The following is an 18,301-nucleotide window of genomic DNA, read 5'->3' on the forward strand; positions in this document are numbered from 1 at the left end:
GTAATGTAGTTTAATATGCCCTGTGGTGCCAAGGATGGCCATTACTGCTATACAGAGTAACTGATTAATAAGATACAAATTGAGCAAACCCTAAAACATACATTTAGAATTACATTTCTTTTCTGTTTCGTTATTTTACACAAGCACTAGCAATTCTATTAAAATATTTATTTTTTATTATTATTACTTTGTTATTATTATTATTTATTATTATTATGTATTATTATGTATTATTATTTAAATGGAACAAATCAGTTATAATAATACATCTTGTGGTTATTATGTTTAGAGAAAAAAAACAAAAAACGGAAAAACAAAACAAAAAACAATGCACTGGAGGGGCTGCAGCAAATAAAGGGTTAACAGAATAGTGGGGGTATTTCTATGTGAACCCCCATTTCAGGGCAGAAATCACCAGTTCAGAGTCAGAGCTCTATCTCTCTCTCCCTCTATTCCCTCTATTCCATGTCTGCTCTTAGCCAGTGATGTCAGCCCTGCCTAAAATAGTGAGGGATAGACTGCAAATCCACAGCTAGAAGCCTAAAACCCTCCAATCCTGCTCCAGTCAGCCGCAGGTCAGCACACACACAGCTCCTACAACAGGACACAGCAAGGGATCAAAGGCTATCTGCAGGTTTGCCTCCCTGAGCCATCAGCCAGAGCCCAGTCTCCACCAGGGGTGGCACTGCTGGCCCTTCTCACTTCAGGACTGAGTGCTGGAGAAATCCTGAACTGGGAGCAGGTGCAGCATCTCATTCCACTCTCATTTTTTGGGGGGAGATCCTGGGGATTACTGGGGGAATTCTATGTCACAAGTGAAGGGCTTCCTTGGCATCAACTGAAGTGACCCAGACCCAGGCAGCTCGTGGAGGACTCCAACATGACATCCACTGAAGGGTAAAGCATTCCTACCTTATCCCAGCTAGCAATGCTTGTTCTGGCAATCACCATCTCTCTCATTGTATGTATGTATGTATGTATCTATCTATCTATCTATCTATCTATCTATCTATCTATCTATCTATCTATCTATCTATCTATCTATCTCCCTGTCTACATGTCTGTCTGTATGTGTGTCTGTCTGGCTATTCTATCCTTTATATCTATCATCTATCCATTTTATTCCATAAATTGAGAAGTGTTCCATTCACAGACAAGGTACCATATAAACAAAGAGATGCATGTGTTTGTTTATACTGCTTCTGTTATCTGGTAAATGGCAACATTGTATCTATTTCAGTTCATTCAGCTAATGCTTTCTCTCAGCTGGGGTGATGGGGTTCCCCTAAATGAGAAACTGCTCTGACTTGTGAGTTTCAGCAGATCACAAAGCCCATGGTACTAAAAGGGAGCAGGATGCTTATATGATTTTGTTATGGTTTTGGACAGCTGTTCAGCATCGTTTTTAACAACAGACAATAGCCTTCCAACAGTGCAGGGCTCAGTCCCTAGACCTGGCTCTCTGATCCTTGATCTCTCAGTCTGGATGCTGAGAATCCTGTTTGAGATTTTGGTCAGGTTTTTGAGCCAGTAGCGGATGCTTGTCACATTTTCTTTCCTGTATCAGTCTATGCCAGGACCACTTGGATGAATTCTAGCAATCTCCATCTTAATGCCCCTTTGTCTATTCTTTTGCTCTGACATCTAAGGGGTAAACAAGCTTTGTGCAAAAAAAATAATAAAAAAAGACATCTTCTGTTCCTCCATTCCAAAAAAAACAACCCTTTCAACATCAAGGACCATCAATTATTTTAAATAAGGAACTCTCAGAGGAAAACAAACAACCAAATCATGAATTTGATAACAGTAAAATAAATATATATATATTTTCATTTTGCTACGTCTTTTATCCTTCTGAATCACCCAGCGCAGATACATCATATAACCGTCTATACAAGAATTTGCAATCACTTAATGTTTTTTACAACCTATACCACTGGCATTGAAACTCATTCATTGTCACCGAGCAGAGATTCCTCTGGAGTATAACCCACATATTGTACTTAGATTAAACTTTACTATTAAAATGACAATGGTTCAATTACTTTTTTTTTTATCAACGGATTGAACTGATCCCAAGGAATTTTCCTCCAGCCATAGTGAAGGGCCAAAGATGATTTGATTTTAAAGATCGTTGATGAGACTAGGTGTGAATGCGTGTGATCTATTTATTTAATCACAACTCATTTCCAAGTCTATCAAGTGATTTGAAAGTCCATGGGGCGATTGGTCAGCACGAAATCTCTGCTACGAACGAAACATATGCACCCCTGACAATTGTGTGATGGAGAAAAATGCACTTATAGAAATATAACTGAATTGGCAACCAGAGGTGTTGAACTTTGAACATTCCAAATGCTGTTGGACTACAAGTCCCATGATTCTCTTGCAGTCTGGACATCCATTCATTATGGGACTTGTAGTCCAATAGAGATGCAAAGACAGACCCAATTTAGCTACAAAACAATAATAGTCTTAGGTTTGCAAGCATTGTCTGCAGATTTTGTTTGTTTTATAATATGTGGTAACCCCAATTATATGCAATGTTGTTCTATTTTTTTCATAGAAGTAGATTTAAAAAAAAAAAATCTATGTTATGTAAAAAATAAAGGATCTTATTCAGTAAATCAAGAATTGTGGTGAACTGAGAATGGGAATGCCAATTTTAGAGACAAAATAAATGTAAAAAATTCTAAATTGTGTTTCTGCTACCATTTTGAAAATGTTGGCCTATATTTTGGAAGTATCATGTCACTTCCCCACAGGTCCCGGTTACATATAATAATAAACCCCAATGTTTATTTCCCTTCAATATGTTCGGCTATATTATATACAGTATATATATCTATACCTGAGCCGAATTCTGTCCTTTGGAATCATATATTATGCAGTACCTTTGGCCAGAAGAAATTCTTCAGTTGCTATAGTAACAGCCTTGGAAATATCCAAAGTCCAACATCGTTACAGTTTATATTGTAAGATTGTTGCTTTATTGCATGGAATGTTCCATGTTGTGCGATTGTAGAAAGGAAAAAATATCCCAAATTCGGTGTTTTGGGGCCGAAAGATAAGAGAAAGGATTGTGTGTGTGTGTGAAGATCAGTCAGACCTAATGAGAAGATTATAAATAAATTCACTGTCAAACCTCATATTGAATGGAAATTCATCCCAAAATGCAATTAGAGGAACAGTCCGCGCACCATAACCACTACAGCCGCCTTTTAGTGTAAGTAGTCAAAACGTTTTGGAACAGTTGAACAACTTGCCTTGGGTCCGCCAATAAAATCTAAATTATACTTTAACTTACCTTTTTCTGACAGCAACCTACCTCCTACTATGAAGTCATTAAGTTTTGATGACTTTTGTTCAATTAAATGCTTTTTGCGGACACGCCGGACACCTACAGCTATATTGATGGTCCACCAGTCCGATGCTTCTGTGTGAGAAGCATTGAATCCATAGAGAAGCATTGGGGACACACAGAGTTGCAAGTTGCAAGTGAACGTCAGAAATTATTGAATCGTTTTTTAGTCCAAAGCCTCTATTGGATGCCTGATTGACTACCACTAGAAGTATGGGGATTATAAAAAGACAATAGTGCATTTTCTCAGAAGTGGCGCTATTTTCAAATGCTGCAAGACTGCTGGGGCAGGATCTGTATCCCAAAATCATTTAATTAAGAAGTGGTTGTGGTGTTTAGACTGTCCCTTTAATATTCAATAATATGAATTAATAATTTGTTGGCCTTCCAAAATTCTTACCTTAGCGGGAGCCAATATGTGGCCTACCTAATAATATACTAATATAGGAAGACTAGAGGAAACTCATTTTTAGTATGGTGTGTAGCTTTTATGCACATATTCTACTTTTTAAAGTCTCAGTGGCCATAACCACCATTTAGCTAAAAAGATAATGAGATTTCTAGCTCTGGTTTATTGTACTCCATCCAGTGCGAGCTGTGTATTAACTGAATATTCTTAAGACAGCAGTTGGTCTGTCTAACAGCTGGGAATGAAGGCAGTTGCTTAGAGAGGAGTTACTGACCTGCGCTCGGTGTTTGTGATGTCATCATAAATGGACGAGGGAATAAAAATACAACAGAGTTTAATCACTCAGTGGTGAATTGTGGTGAATTGAAAATTCCGACCAAAACAATCAATCTGTCAGTCTCGTCTAGAGTCGATGGTGTAAATCTATATTATTTCATGGTTTTTGTGGTGAAGAGGTGTTGCAGACATTGCTTGTGATTTTAGGATATATGTTCCAGAACTCTTGACCATTCCATGCAAAAGCCATGGAGGTGTTGGTCCTTGTCATTTTCTGGGTTATTCACTAAGGTGAGAATTCAAAGGGAATTTCAAACTTAAGGCCAAGGTAGCTGAATGACAGCATGGCTGACATGAGTTCAGCGATTATGGTCTTACATTTTTAATTCCCTTTGAATTTGCTTCAATAAAATTCATACATTGAATAGCCGTGTTTCAGTCAATATTGTGTCAATTTTCCTCAGTGCGGCATGCTTTTTGCTACCAGGAAAAGTCAGTGGAGGACCTCCATGCTTTTTTTGAACAATCTGCACCATTGGCGTAAGAAATCAGTGAAAAATGTGTGCAGAAGAAAATTGCAATCCCACTTATAGATATTCCATGACATGGAGACACCACTAACTCTACATACCATTTTGCACAGAAAAAGCATCCAACCAACTTTTGCACGTTTTTTTCTTGACCCATACGTTTTGTAACTGACTTTAAATTCTTTTAATAGATGCTAAAATAGCCAAGAAGTGACGATAGCTGAGCTGAAGATCTCCAAATTCACTATTTTAGCCTAAATGCAAGCCTCCCAACAGTCCCAAATTAGGCAGGACAGTCCCACTCCCTATGCCCTTTGTGGCTATGTTGGCATTTCTTAAATATTACTGGATATTTACATATAGTTATTTAATACAACAGTTAGTTATAACTATTTACCAGATAATATTACTGGAAGGCAACAGGCATTTCAACAGACATGTCCCGATTTTGGTGGGACAGTCTCTATTTCTGAGTCCTGTCCCTGTTATTTTTCAAAAGTAGCAATGCCCTCTGCTTGGTCAGCCCTTCATGGGATCGGTCTGTGTGATTGCCAGTCAGCTTGGCATGCATTTGGATAGTGCCAGTGACCCAGTGTGTTTATATTGTAAGAAAACATGTTACAGCTTGGCCATTATCAGGTCAGTTCTTCCTGTGGATACTCTCTAGTCTAGTTGTCCTATAGAGACTATGGGTTATACATAATTATGTTAGTATTAAAATTTAATATATATTATGACGTCACCGTTTTTTTATATTTGAAGCTGCAATCTTTTGATGTATGTGAATAAAATCAGTACAGCAGGATGAAAGGCACAGGATTTTTATACATGATGACAGGGGTAGCGTGAGATCCATTCTTTAAAACTCAATTAAAAAATAAATTGACATTAAAAAAAACTTTGAATTTATGCAGCTTTAAGTCTCAGAGTTATTCATTAATGTGTGAATTATTAAGGAATTCAAAGTGATTTTCACATTTAACACCAAAGTAGCGAATCTGAAAATGGGATGGGGACTAGGAGAATCTGTCTAATTTGGCTATGTTGGCCTACATTTTGAAATTCACTTTGAAATCCCACCAATTCTCACTTTAGTGAACAAGCCTGCAGGATGGCTGAACCCACCGATTAAAAGGAATTACCCTGTAAGGAAAGGTATGGGGCTTTGTATGAGGAATTCCATATTTTAAAATAGTAAATAGGTCCTGAATGTTACACAATGGCAGGCCTCCCAACTATCTCAATTTAGTTCCCTGGTCTCCCACTTTTGGCGACACAAGGGAACTGACCCAAACAAGCATGGCGTCAGTGTTCATGCTATATTCAGTGCACCAGGACCCTGCAGGGAGCACTGTTTAAGTGCTCCCTACAGGGCCTGCCCTCAGTGGGCTGACCTTAGATGATAGACAGGCCCTTGGTGGGCTTGCCTTAGATGATAGACAGGCCCATGGCGGGCTGGCCTTAGATGATAGACAGGCCCATGGTGGGCTGACCTTAGATGATAGACAGGCCCATGGTGGGCTTGCCTTAGATGATAGACAGGCCCATGGTGGGCTGGCCTTAGCTGATAGACAGGCCCTCAATGGGCTTGCCTTAGATAATAGACAGGTCCTCAGTGGACTGACCCTAGATGATAGACAGGCACTTGGTGGGCTGACCTTAGATGATAGACAGACCCTTGATGGGCTGACCTTAGATGATTGACAGGCCCTCGATGGGCTGGCCTTAGATGATAGACAGGCCCTCGTTGGGCTGGCTTTAGATGATAGACAGGCCCTCAGTGGGCTGGCTTTAGATAATAGACAGGCCCTCAGTGGGCTGGCCTTAGATGATAGACAGGCCCTCAGTGGGCTGGCCTTAGATGATAGACAGGCCCTCAGTGGGCTGGCCTTAGATGACAAATTCACACCAGGCTGACCTGCCAGTAATTTGGCATCCCCTTTCTGGGTGGGTCTGCAGATCATGTCCCCTTTACCCCCTTCCTACCAGCGTCCCACTTCTCTGTCAAATGCCATCCCAAAGCTGGAAAATACCAGCATTCTACAAGGTTGGGCAGGGCTGCTTGCTATCCTCTGTCCAGTCCTGTATATTGTAGTGGTTGTGTTTATGGTACTAAGAGGGTGAGTGTTGTCCCACAATTTTTTGTCCAAACTGTAGCTAATTAAAGAAAACTTTGGATTTTAATTTGCTGTGATTCAAAGTTGAGTGAAACATCAGTGCTGAAAAAGGACTGCTTGCTCATCAACTATTCAATGTCATCCACCACTCAATGAGCAGATTAACCGTCACCCCAGTCTGTCCATGGCTGAACCCCAAGTTACTTCCCCAGCAAGTCGTATTATTATTATTATTTATATGTATAAAGCACCAACAAATTCCGTAGCGCTTTACAATGGGTGGACAAACAGACATGTAGTTGTAACCAGACAAGTTGGACACACAGGAACAGAGGGGCTGAGAGCCCTGATCAATGAGGTTACATGCTAGAGGGAGTGGGGTAAAGTGACACAAAAGGTAAGGGAAGTATTAGGGAAGTAAATTGGTATAATAGTATTCAATGAAGACTTAGTGTGAGTTTAATTGATATGTTTTTGTGAAAAAGTGAGTTTCTAAGGATTTTTTGAAGGAGTGGAGACTGGGTGAGCGTCTAACAGAAAAGGGAAGGGAGTTCCACAGGAATGATGCAGCCCTAGAGATTATCCCACGTGTGTGCAAGCTGGTAATGCACATGTTAGAGCAATCGAGAGCTGCCATTAAATTATTCTTACCAGAGCAATGTCTGATCCCTGACCATGGTTCAAACTGTAGCCTTATTTTGATTGGCTGAAAACAACAAGCAATTAGAACTCATCTTTTATCATGCCTTTTCTAAAACAAAGATACTTTCATAGCAGTAAAGTACATAATAGACATGATCAATACGGTTTGCACACACTTTTAATGATAAAATTATATCATTATATTAATGCAGAACTGATCCTTTAAGGGAGTAATTCCACCAAGGTTATTCACTATAATGAGAATTGAAAGTGAATTCACAGTAAATTTCAAATTTAAGGCCAAAGTAGCTGAATTGGAAGAATAAGGGACTCCGGGACTTTTTTATTAACCAAAATGTCACATACAGACTATGTTCCTTTAGCATACCTAGGCAATTTGCAATATGGGGTTTCCCTGAACCTCATAATATTATTAACCCTGTGAGCAAGAACTAGCAACCTCAAACATTTTGTGGTTAATTTACAAAAATACTGAATTGTAGTGAATTAAAAACGGATATAAAAATTGAGACAGCAAAGGCTGATTTGGAAAAAAATATCCAACTCTGCTATGGTTGCTACTTAGCCCTATTAACTGAAATTTGACAAAATCGATTGAAACACCCTTACATCTGCAAACTATGACTTTAATAATGATCGGTTGGATAAGAAGGTGGATCAGCACCAAATGAGACATGACCTCTCAGCATATGTCCAATAAAAAGTGAAGTGTGTTGGGCTGACTCATAGAGTGCCTGAGTCAGCCAAACTTCAATGCGACAATAATGCCTGTTCTGTCAGAATTATCATTTATAAAGTAATTCTGAAGTAGAGGTGAAGGAGATACCTTTTCGAAATCACCCGGGTTCAACCAGGGATTTCCTGAGTTACCTGAAAAAAACTGACAGAGAAACTCCAATGTCATTCTATCACTGAGGAATATGAAGGAAGTGCTGGGTACGATGTGAATTTGCCCCCGTGGCATTGAATCCTGAGATTGGTAAGAAAGCACTGAGGGCCCTGCAAGATATTTAACATTTGTATATCAGTAGTTTTCTAATTTTTTTACAGGTTTGCTTGTTGTTTTTAAGTGTCAAAACACAACCACTTTATTTAGTTTTTTTTATTTTGTGTATGTACTGTGTCAATATCTTTCTTGTATATACTGTGTATTGTCTCTGTGTCTCTCTTGTGTGTGCATAATTGTCTAGTTTCTCCAAAGTTTATATGGTGGCAATGTCTTCCTATGTTGATACTTCAGTAAAGTAAAAAAGAAGAACAGTTTATGCAAGCCACATATCTTGCAAGAAGCAGGTATATGGGCTGCAAGGTGTCTGGAAATCGTTTAGTAGTCAAAAAAATAATAATAGTAATAATAATAAATGATAATGATATCCCCTTAGGTCAAAGAAATGATATCTTTAAGGATAGATAGAGTAAATACTAATTCTTCCCCAATAGTATCCGTATAGAGTCTATCTTAGTATATCGTATAACCAATAGGCTGAGCTTTATTGTGTCAGGCTCAAAGGAGGTCCTTACTAGATATACTGACTCATAAATTAAACAAGGAGGAAGAAATGATGCAAGTTTGCCACTTGTTCTAGAGTTGCCAGAGTATATACCTCTATATGTGGAAGCAGATGTATATGCAAGAATATATGCCTCTATGGTTAGCAATAAAGCCGATTAGGGCGTGCATAAACGGAGTGCATACATATGCTATATACGTTCCACCTTGGACCTAGAGTATTTTAGCTGTATATATAAAGAAAGCGTATAAAGTAACAGGATATTGTGGATATCGTGATGCTTAGAGTGCCCACGGCATATCCATATAAAGTATAGCAATACTAAAGAAAAAGATATATATACAGATATGGTCCCTTAGGTAGCAAAATTAATAATGCAAGATACTATTTACAAAGGCAACACATTCTCTAAAGTCTATGAGTCTGCTTAATCAGACATCCTCAAGTGGCCAAAGTTGCTAATATCTATCGATACCAAACATAAAAAGAGAAAAACATAAGTGCCAAAATTATAATATCATACTGTGAATCAGTGCAAAAGAAGTGTATACTGTCTATAGGTAAGACAGACAATATTTATTCTTGTTTATCAAGAATGACCAGGTTTCCCCCCTTGTCAGATGGGATATTTGATATATTTACCGAGGTCTCACTATATCCCCCTAGGTTCTTGTGTGTTTTTTTCACTGTCTGCTCACCCATAAAGTACATAATTACCCCTACTATATAGGCTGTGGTATGGATACATAGTTACTATTTTCCAGGTATAGTTGAAACATATGTAGTTATGACAAGTTTGTCAAACATAATAACTTTTCTATTGAATACATGAAGCTGGTTCAATACACATATACCTGGATGCAACTTGATACCCAGAACGGATTAAATTCGCTAATACCATAGATATATATATAAAAATACAGTTGCACCTCCCATATGCATACACAATCTAATCCACATCTCGGCAAATGCCAATAACGTGGTAGAAGACAGCCCATATTGGGCTACGATCACGGAGAAAAATGGGAGGGATTTACTGTATGGTATGTAATTTACATTCTCCGCCTCCCCTCTTTGTATTTCCCGCAATGATAGGGCAGCGCAATTCGCGCCGAAAAATGGTCATGCCCCATAATGATAGAGGAAATCCATTGGTTGGCGGCATACACACACAGGGTATATAATCGACATTTGGAGCAGCAGCTCATTTGCCTCTGACGAAGGTGCTTGCTACAGCACTGAAACGCGCGTCAGGCGTTTTGTCTGTCTTACCTATAGACAGTATACACTTCTTTTGCACTGATTCACAGTATGATATTATAATTTTGGCACTTATGTTTTTCTCTTTTTATGTTTGGTATCGATAGATATTAGCAACTTTGGCCACTTGAGGATGTCTGATTAAGCAGACTCATAGACTTTAGAGAATGTGTTGCCTTTGTAAATAGTATCTTGCATTATTAATTTTGCTACCTAAGGGACCATATCTGTATATATATCTTTTTCTTTAGTATTGCTATACTTTATATGGATATGCCGTGGGCACTCTAAGCATCACGATATCCACAATATCCTGTTACTTTATACGCTTTCTTTATATATACAGCTAAAATACTCTAGGTCCAAGGTGGAACGTATATAGCATATGTATGCACTCCGTTTATGCACGCCCTAATCGGCTTTATTGCTAACCATAGAGGCATATATTCTTGCATATACATCTGCTTCCACATATAGAGGTATATACTCTGGCAACTCTAGAACAAGTGGCAAACTTGCATCATTTCTTCCTCCTTGTTTAATTTATGAGTCAGTATATCTAGTAAGGACCTCCTTTGAGCCTGACACAATAAAGCTCAGCCTATTGGTTATACGATATACTAAGATAGACTCTATACGGATACTATTGGGGAAGAATTAGTATTTACTCTATCTATCCTTAAAGATATCATTTCTTTGACCTAAGGGGATATCATTATCATTTATTATTATTACTATTATTATTTTTTTGACTACTAAACGATTTCCAGACACCTTGCAGCCCATATACCTGCTTCTTGCAAGATATGTGGCTTGCATAAACTGTTCTTCTTTTTTGTCTACAATCCGGGGTTAAGCCCCTTGAGACCCCTGGAGTCTCCAATAGGTACTATACAAGTACACTAACACCGGTAGAGCCAATTTTGTTAGGCACTACATGGTAGAAGTTTACTTGTTACATATTTGTTACTTCAGTAAAGTGTCTTCTGTTTATATATGGTCAGTGTCTGTCCTGTCTATATAATGTATTAGTGTCGCCTGTCTATATACTGTGTCCATAGCTACGCACTGTCTTCTGTCTGTATACTGTGTCTTTACTGTCTATATACTGTGTCAGTTTATTTCCTGTCTTCATACTGTCATTGCAACTCCTGTATATATATTGTGTCAATGTCTTCTGTTTATACACTGTATCAGTGTATATCCTAACTTTATACCGTGTTTGTCTTTTATGTCTATACACTGTATCAGTGTCTATATATCGTGACAGTGTCTTCTTTTTATACTGTGTCAGTGTCACTCCTCCCTGTATACTGTGTCAGTGTCTCTCCTGTCTGTATATAGTGTCAGTGTCTCACCTGTTTATATACTGTATCAGTGTATAATGTCTATATGTAGTATGTTTGTCTTTCCTGTCTATATACAGTGCCGATGTCTCTCCTCTCTACATACTGTGCCAGTGTCTCTCGTGCCTACATACCGTGTCTGTGTCTTTACTGTCTACATGCTGTGTCAGTGTCTTCTGTCTATACTGTTGTGTCTTTTCCATCTATATACAGTGTCAGTGTCTCTCCTCTCTATATACTGTGCCAGTGTCTTTCCTGTCTGTATACTGCGTCAGTGTCTCTTCTGTATTTATATTGTGTCATTGTCTTTTCTGTCTGTATATAGTGTGAGTGTCTCCTCTGTATATATACTGTATCAGTGTCTAATGTCTGTATATGGTATGTCTGTCTTTCCTGTCTATATACAGTGTCGATGTCTCTCCTCTCTACATACTGTGCCAGTGTCTCTCCTGCCTATATACTGTGTCTGTGTCTTTACTGTCTATATACTGTGCCAGTGTCCCTCCTGTCTGTATACTCTTCTGTATTTTTTCTGTGTCAATGTCTTTCCTATCGATATACTGTGCCAGTGTCTCTCCTATCTGCATACTGTGTCAGTATCTCTGCTGTCTATGTACTGTGTCAGTCTCTCCTGTTTATGTACAGTGTCAATGTCTCTCCTATCTGTATACTGTGTCAGTGTCTCTCCTGTCTCTATACTGTGTCAGTGTATTTCATGTCTATATACTGTGTCACTGTCTCTCCTGTCTCTATACTGTGTCACTGTCTCTCCTGTCTCTATACTGTGTCACTGTCTATTCTCTATTTATACTGTGTCACTGTCTCTCCTGTCTATATACTGTGTCTGTGTATTTCCTGTCTATATACTGTCTGTGTATTTTGTCTATATACAGTGTAAATGTATTTCCTGTCTGTATACTGTGTCACTGTCTCTCCTGTCTATATACTGTGTCAGTGTATTACCTGTCTGTATACTGTGTCACTGTCTCTCCTGTCCATATACTGTGTCAGTGTATTTCCTGTCTGTATACTGTGTCACTGTCTCTCCTGTCTATATACTGTGTCAGTGTATTTCCTGTCTGTATACTGTGTCACTGTCTCTCCTGTCTATATACTGTCAGTGTATTTCATGTCTATATACTGTGTCAGTGTATTTTATGTCTATTTACTGTGTCAGCGTATTCTCTCTACATACTGTGTCACTGTCTCTTCTGTCTATATACTGTGTCAGTGTATTCTCTCTATATACTGTGTCAGTGTATTTCCTGTCTGTATACTGTGTCACTGTCTCTCCTGTCTATATACTGTGTCAGTGTATTTCCTGTCTGTATACTGTGTCACTGTCTCTCCTGTCTATATACTGTGTCAGTGTATTTTTCTGTCTTTCATGGACAACTGCTGTTTCAGTATGTGACCATCTAGGGATGTAACATATTTGTATGTGCCCTTCTGTCACTGTCCTCCCGGTCTGTACTCCTTCCTTCTGTCCCTGCCTTCTGGGTCCCTGTGCCTTCTGTTCATATCCCACCCAGGTCTTTCCGACACTTCTCCCTATTTCCCCACGCTTGCCGTCTGTTGCTCCTGTCTGTGCTCTCTCAGGCCACATAGCCGCTAACTGTGTGTTATCTGGATGTTCTAAGTATATCTATCACTGCTTCCCAGCCATGGCAAGGGCTAGTGCAAATTATTTATAGACCCAAGGATCTTTAACACCTGTCGATGAACCAAAAAACCTAATTCTTTTCATTTGGCATCACTAGAGTCCAGCTCCTCTTATGGAGATTTGGATATTTGTGAGGACAATCACAGCTGCGTCGTGTTATAAATATGTTTAACACAGGTGATTCAACCCAATATTCCATAACAATACCCCTCCCCGGGGCTGCCTATGACTGTCTGTTACTGCAGCCAGCCAATGAGAGATCTGCGGTAAAACGTCCGAAGTACCATATTCAATAAAGTTTTTGACATGTTGCATTGTTTTTTAATAGTGCTGAAAACAAGGTAGCAGAATTGTGTTGCATGAAAAACTCAACAATAAAAGTGATAATAAATGTTCCTTTTATTTAACAAGTGTGTTTCTCACATTTTTTTGGTTCCTATGTTTTGGGAGATCCATAAGTGTCATGCCTGGCCAAATGGACCTCCTGCCCCAAACATGTGACCTTAAGTAGGTTTAGCATCAACTGGGTAGAGATAGAAATATCTCTTACTTTAGTACTGGTTAATCTTGGCATGACAGTCCAGAGGCTCATGGGAAATGTAGTTTCCAGACATCTGCATTTCCAAGATCATCCGTCACTGGATTGTAAATTAAGTGGGACTGTCTTTTCTTCTATTTAAGAGTAACAATCCATAAGCCTGTAGTTGCCATTTTTGTTGTGTGCCATTTCTTCTGTCTCCATTGCTGACTCTCCGAGATGGATTCTGGGTATTTTTCAATGAAATCTGCTATTTACTACAACTCTCACAATGCTCTGTCAACACAAAAACAGCGGATGGGTGTGATGTGACCTTACCTCCTCAGTGCATATCTGATATGTTTCTGATTTCTAGTAAAACGTGTGTTCAGGGTTCTGGGGATGATATTTAAAAACAATGCAGAAGGACAAGTATTTATAAATGTCTTCAGAATACACACTTCGCCGATATGTATTTTTCATATTACATTATATTTAATGGTTAGAGATAGTGTGAGTGTTAAAGCAGCTCTGCCGTCCCCATGTCCAAAATGAATATTTCAGAAAATAAAATTCTTTATGAAATACCTGCACAGTCAAAGACCCACTACGACAAAGTAAGGTTTACTTGCTCAGTATTTTTCCAACGCTTGACAAGTTTAAAGGGACACTATAGTCACCAAACAACTTTAGCTTAAAGGAACACCATTGGATCAGGAACACAAACATGTATTCCTGACCCTATAGTGTTAAAACCACCATTTAGGTGTCTTGCCCCCCCTTAGCCCCTTAGAAAGCATTAAAACCCGATCCACCTCTTTGGCTGACATCATCAGAATTGATGATCTCAGCCAATTCAATGCTTTCCCATGGGGAAAGCATTGAATTGTCTGAGATCGCCAAGGTGGGGGCAGGGCCAAATGCCTGCCAGGCCAATCAGCATCTCCTCATGCAGAGGGGGGCGACACTGAATGTCAGTCACATTGTTCAGCACTGCCCTAGGAAGCACCTCCAGTGGCCATTTAAGGAGCTTTAATGTAAAAACTGCCTTTTCTCTGAAAAGAAAGTGTTTACTGCAAAAACCCTGAAGGGAATGATTATACTCACCAGAATAAATACAATAGACCATAGTTGTTCTGGTGACTATAGTGTCCTTTTAATGAAGTAATTTTAGTGTATAGATAATGCCCCTGCAGTCTCACTGCGCAATCATATGCAATTTAGGAGTTAAGTCCCTTTGTTTCTGTTTATGCAGCCCTAGCCACACCTCCCCTGGCTGTGACTCACAGAGCCTGCATGAAAACAAAATGGTTTCATTCTCAATCAGATGATTTTAAAAAGTTTTTATCTCCAGCTCTGTAAATTGAACTTTACTCACACACAATAGGCTCCTGCAATTTCTTGCAAGCTATTAACAGAGCAGAAAATAAGAAATTCTAAATTAAATTTGCCATACAGGAAGTATAAACATTAGATGTCTCTTTACAGGAAGTGTTTAGTAAGGCTGTGCAAGTTACGTGCAAGGAGGTGGGGCTGGGGCTGCATAAACAAGGTGATATAACTCCTAAATGGCAGCGAATTGAGCAGTGAGACTGCAGAGGCATTATCTATACACCAAAACCTCTCCATTAAGTTGTTTTAGTGAGTCTAATGTCCCTTTAACTAAAAGGGAAGTTAAGTTTTGTCAAGGTTTGTCATTTCCTACAGCTGTCATTAGTGACTACTGTAAGGAAAACAAGCTCATTCTATGGAGGAACTTGCGGTCTTCCGGGATCCGCCATAGACCTCAATGTTGTACTCTCATGTATGCACAAGCATACAGTGCTGAAGTTGGCTCCTGGCTGCTGAAGCGCTAGGAGCTGAAGAGGACCAATTATGGCGGCAACTGCAAGGGACAGGTTTAGGTCAGTATAACCTATCTTCACCCAGTTCCATGGCCACCAGACCCCCAGCAGCAATGTCACCGTCGAAGGGTCTTTAAGTTAAAGGAACACTATTCCCCCAAGTAAAAGTTTGGCTCATTTCAGTTGGCATGGGGCAAAGGTGTCGGGCGCCATCTTACAGTCAGGAGTTAAATCGTTTTGCAACGATTGATTGTTAAATGTAAGGGAGATTACTCACTCATCCCACAGAAAATTATAAAAAAACTAAAATGGAATTGAAATATTTAGGCCACCTCAGCCAAGCTGGAACAGTAGTTTCACTGGATACGTTTTTCTTAAAATTTGCAGTCTGACAATTCAGGATTCATTCAAACTTCTTGGGTGCATGATTTATTCCCAGCAGGGACAACTCAGTGGTTCACACTTACAAAGTCAATAAAATAAACAATACACAAGATCCAGCACACTCTCCTATCTACTAAACAGCAACTTCAATTTGACAGATTTTATTAGTTTTTTTTTTAAAGTTTTTTCTAAAGTTTTTTTTTTTTTTTTTAAACACCTAATCTAAGCACAAAAAAATGGTGATTTAGTTACATTATATGATCATACATTGCATAAGCCTGCCACAACGTCAATGTACCCCGTCTTTGGCAGGTCCTACTCTAACAGTCTAATGTCTGCTCTTATGTGAATAACTCACTTACTTGGGGAAAAGATCTGAGGCTCTCTGCAGTACAAGGTCAAATAGGGACCTGAGATGAGGCACCTGTAACAGGGAGGGGTGCAAAACCAAGGAGTTGACTAGACTCCCAAATATATATATATATATATGAAACATGGGGGGTGGTTGCACTCTTACAAAGTCAATAAAAGAAGCCCTACACCTACTTGAAAGTTAGTTTAATGTACAGTATGGTCCTGGTTAAATAATTAGATATTATTATTCCTTTTTCCATCAAAGAAACATTAATTTTCGTGTCCATAATGGTCACTTGGGCCAAAATTCTCTTAAAAGGTTTTGCAGAATTTTCCTTTGAAAAAAAGAATATTTATTGTATGGAAAGAAAAAATTCCCCACCATTTCTTAATTGGGCTTAACCAACCATTCTGTTATACAGGACCCCTGCCATTCACTAATCAATTATAATTTGTCTTAATAACACACGGGCACATTCTGGGATATCCAACAGAGGGCAGTGCATGCTAAAGTTTCTAAAACTTTGATAGTACAAATGCATCAATACTGTGTTTGTTGGTGCTGATAGCCTTACAGTGAAGGAGGATAATACATAATAAGACCGTCACAGTAAAATACATTCAAATGGTTTGTTACATTAGTTACCTTAAAAAAACTAAAAAACACACAGTTTATGGAAGTGAAGTGCTCTGTTGGTGTACGTAATAAAATAAATATTTAATTATTTTTATAACATGGAAAATATTGCAAACATGCCTTGATATAGTTTTTGCCTTAGAATGTAATGTGGTTCATAACCAAATTGTAAAAATTAGGCAATAATTGATCTGTGGTTATTCCCACAGTTTGGCTATTTTTATTTGTTTATTCTTTTAAATTATTTTTATGGATGCAGTTGCAAGCAGGTACATTCACATACTTCACCCATAAGAATAGCGTTAGGTTAGCATATGGTCAGACATACATTAGTGTGACAGTTAGAAAGATTCACTAGTAAACTGAGAACGAGTGGTTGGAGAGAAGCCAAATCCTCAGTCTAAATCTATATCAAATGTCCTGGCACGCTCAGTCTTGTTAAGTCGAGAAGGATAGATATCCCAATACTTGCTGTTACAGAAGAAGTCTCTGAAGAACACCACAGACTAGAGGAGTTGGTCACTGGGTGGCAACTTACTGCCAGTCCTAGACATTGCAATAATCATCACTATTAACATTTATATAGCACCAATTTATCACACAGCGCGTTACCATTATAGAAAGGGGATATTAGAGAAGTTTCCTGGTTCAAATGCTGTGATGTTAAAATTGCTCTAACTAGCCAATATATAGTATGCAAGTAAATTAGGCACATTTTAGGTCATGCTAAGTGTTGGAAGAGAGGACCATAAAGTGTGGGATCATGTCCAATATTGGCACCCCTAGGGGGTACAACTCTCATAAACCTGTATTCACTGGGAGTGGGCGCCTGGTGCCTTCTCCAGCTTCCCAGGTATTTGCTGGTATATTAGGTTTCCTTCTGGAGTATATTGTTGCCCAGAAGTTTGCAAACAGCCTCTGCAAGACTTAATCTAGGCTGTGCAATCATCAAGAAGTGGGTATGCAGTCTACTTCCTTCTCCATGACCAACAGGTGTCATCTGGAGTTGCCAAGCAAGAAGACTGACCACTTACCCTGACAAGTACTCTGTTCACACCATGACCATGGTAGACCTCAGATCAGCTTGCCCCTACTAGAAGCTCTTATGAAGCAGTGTAAGTGTAAGAAAGTAGACATGTTAGTTCTCTCCTAGGGTTTTGTTCAGTATTTACAGATGAAAATGAAGGAAAGGGACCTCTGTTAACAAAAAGGATAAATGAGTCATTTATTACACGTGAGTTTACAGAGGAAGAGGTTCTATTTCAACTGTCAAAAGTAAAGACAAATAAGTCAATGGGACCTGATGGAATACACCCAAAGCTATTAAAAGAGCTTAGTGGTGTACTAGCAAAACCATTAACAGATTTATTTAACCAATCATTGATAACAGGAGTAGTCCCAGAAGATTGGAAGTTAGCGAATGTTGTTC

The 18,301-nt window shown here is 38.9% G+C and overlaps 1 protein-coding gene across 1 annotated transcript in view; it reads left to right on the plus strand.

The window, feature by feature from the left end:
* Positions 1-485: 485 nt before the first annotated feature.
* SLC1A2 (solute carrier family 1 member 2) overlaps positions 486-18,301 on the plus strand; it is a 93,669-nt gene continuing 75,853 nt past the window's right edge. The window contains exon 1 of the mRNA XM_063437891.1: positions 486-897. Coding sequence (XP_063293961.1) covers positions 881-897 — 17 coding nt within the window. The 5' untranslated portion in view covers positions 486-880. The remainder of the gene's footprint in view (positions 898-18,301) is intronic.

The sequence above is a fragment of the Pelobates fuscus genome, chromosome 12 (genome assembly GCF_036172605.1).
Source record: "Pelobates fuscus isolate aPelFus1 chromosome 12, aPelFus1.pri, whole genome shotgun sequence".
Classification (NCBI taxonomy): Eukaryota; Metazoa; Chordata; class Amphibia; order Anura; family Pelobatidae; genus Pelobates; species Pelobates fuscus.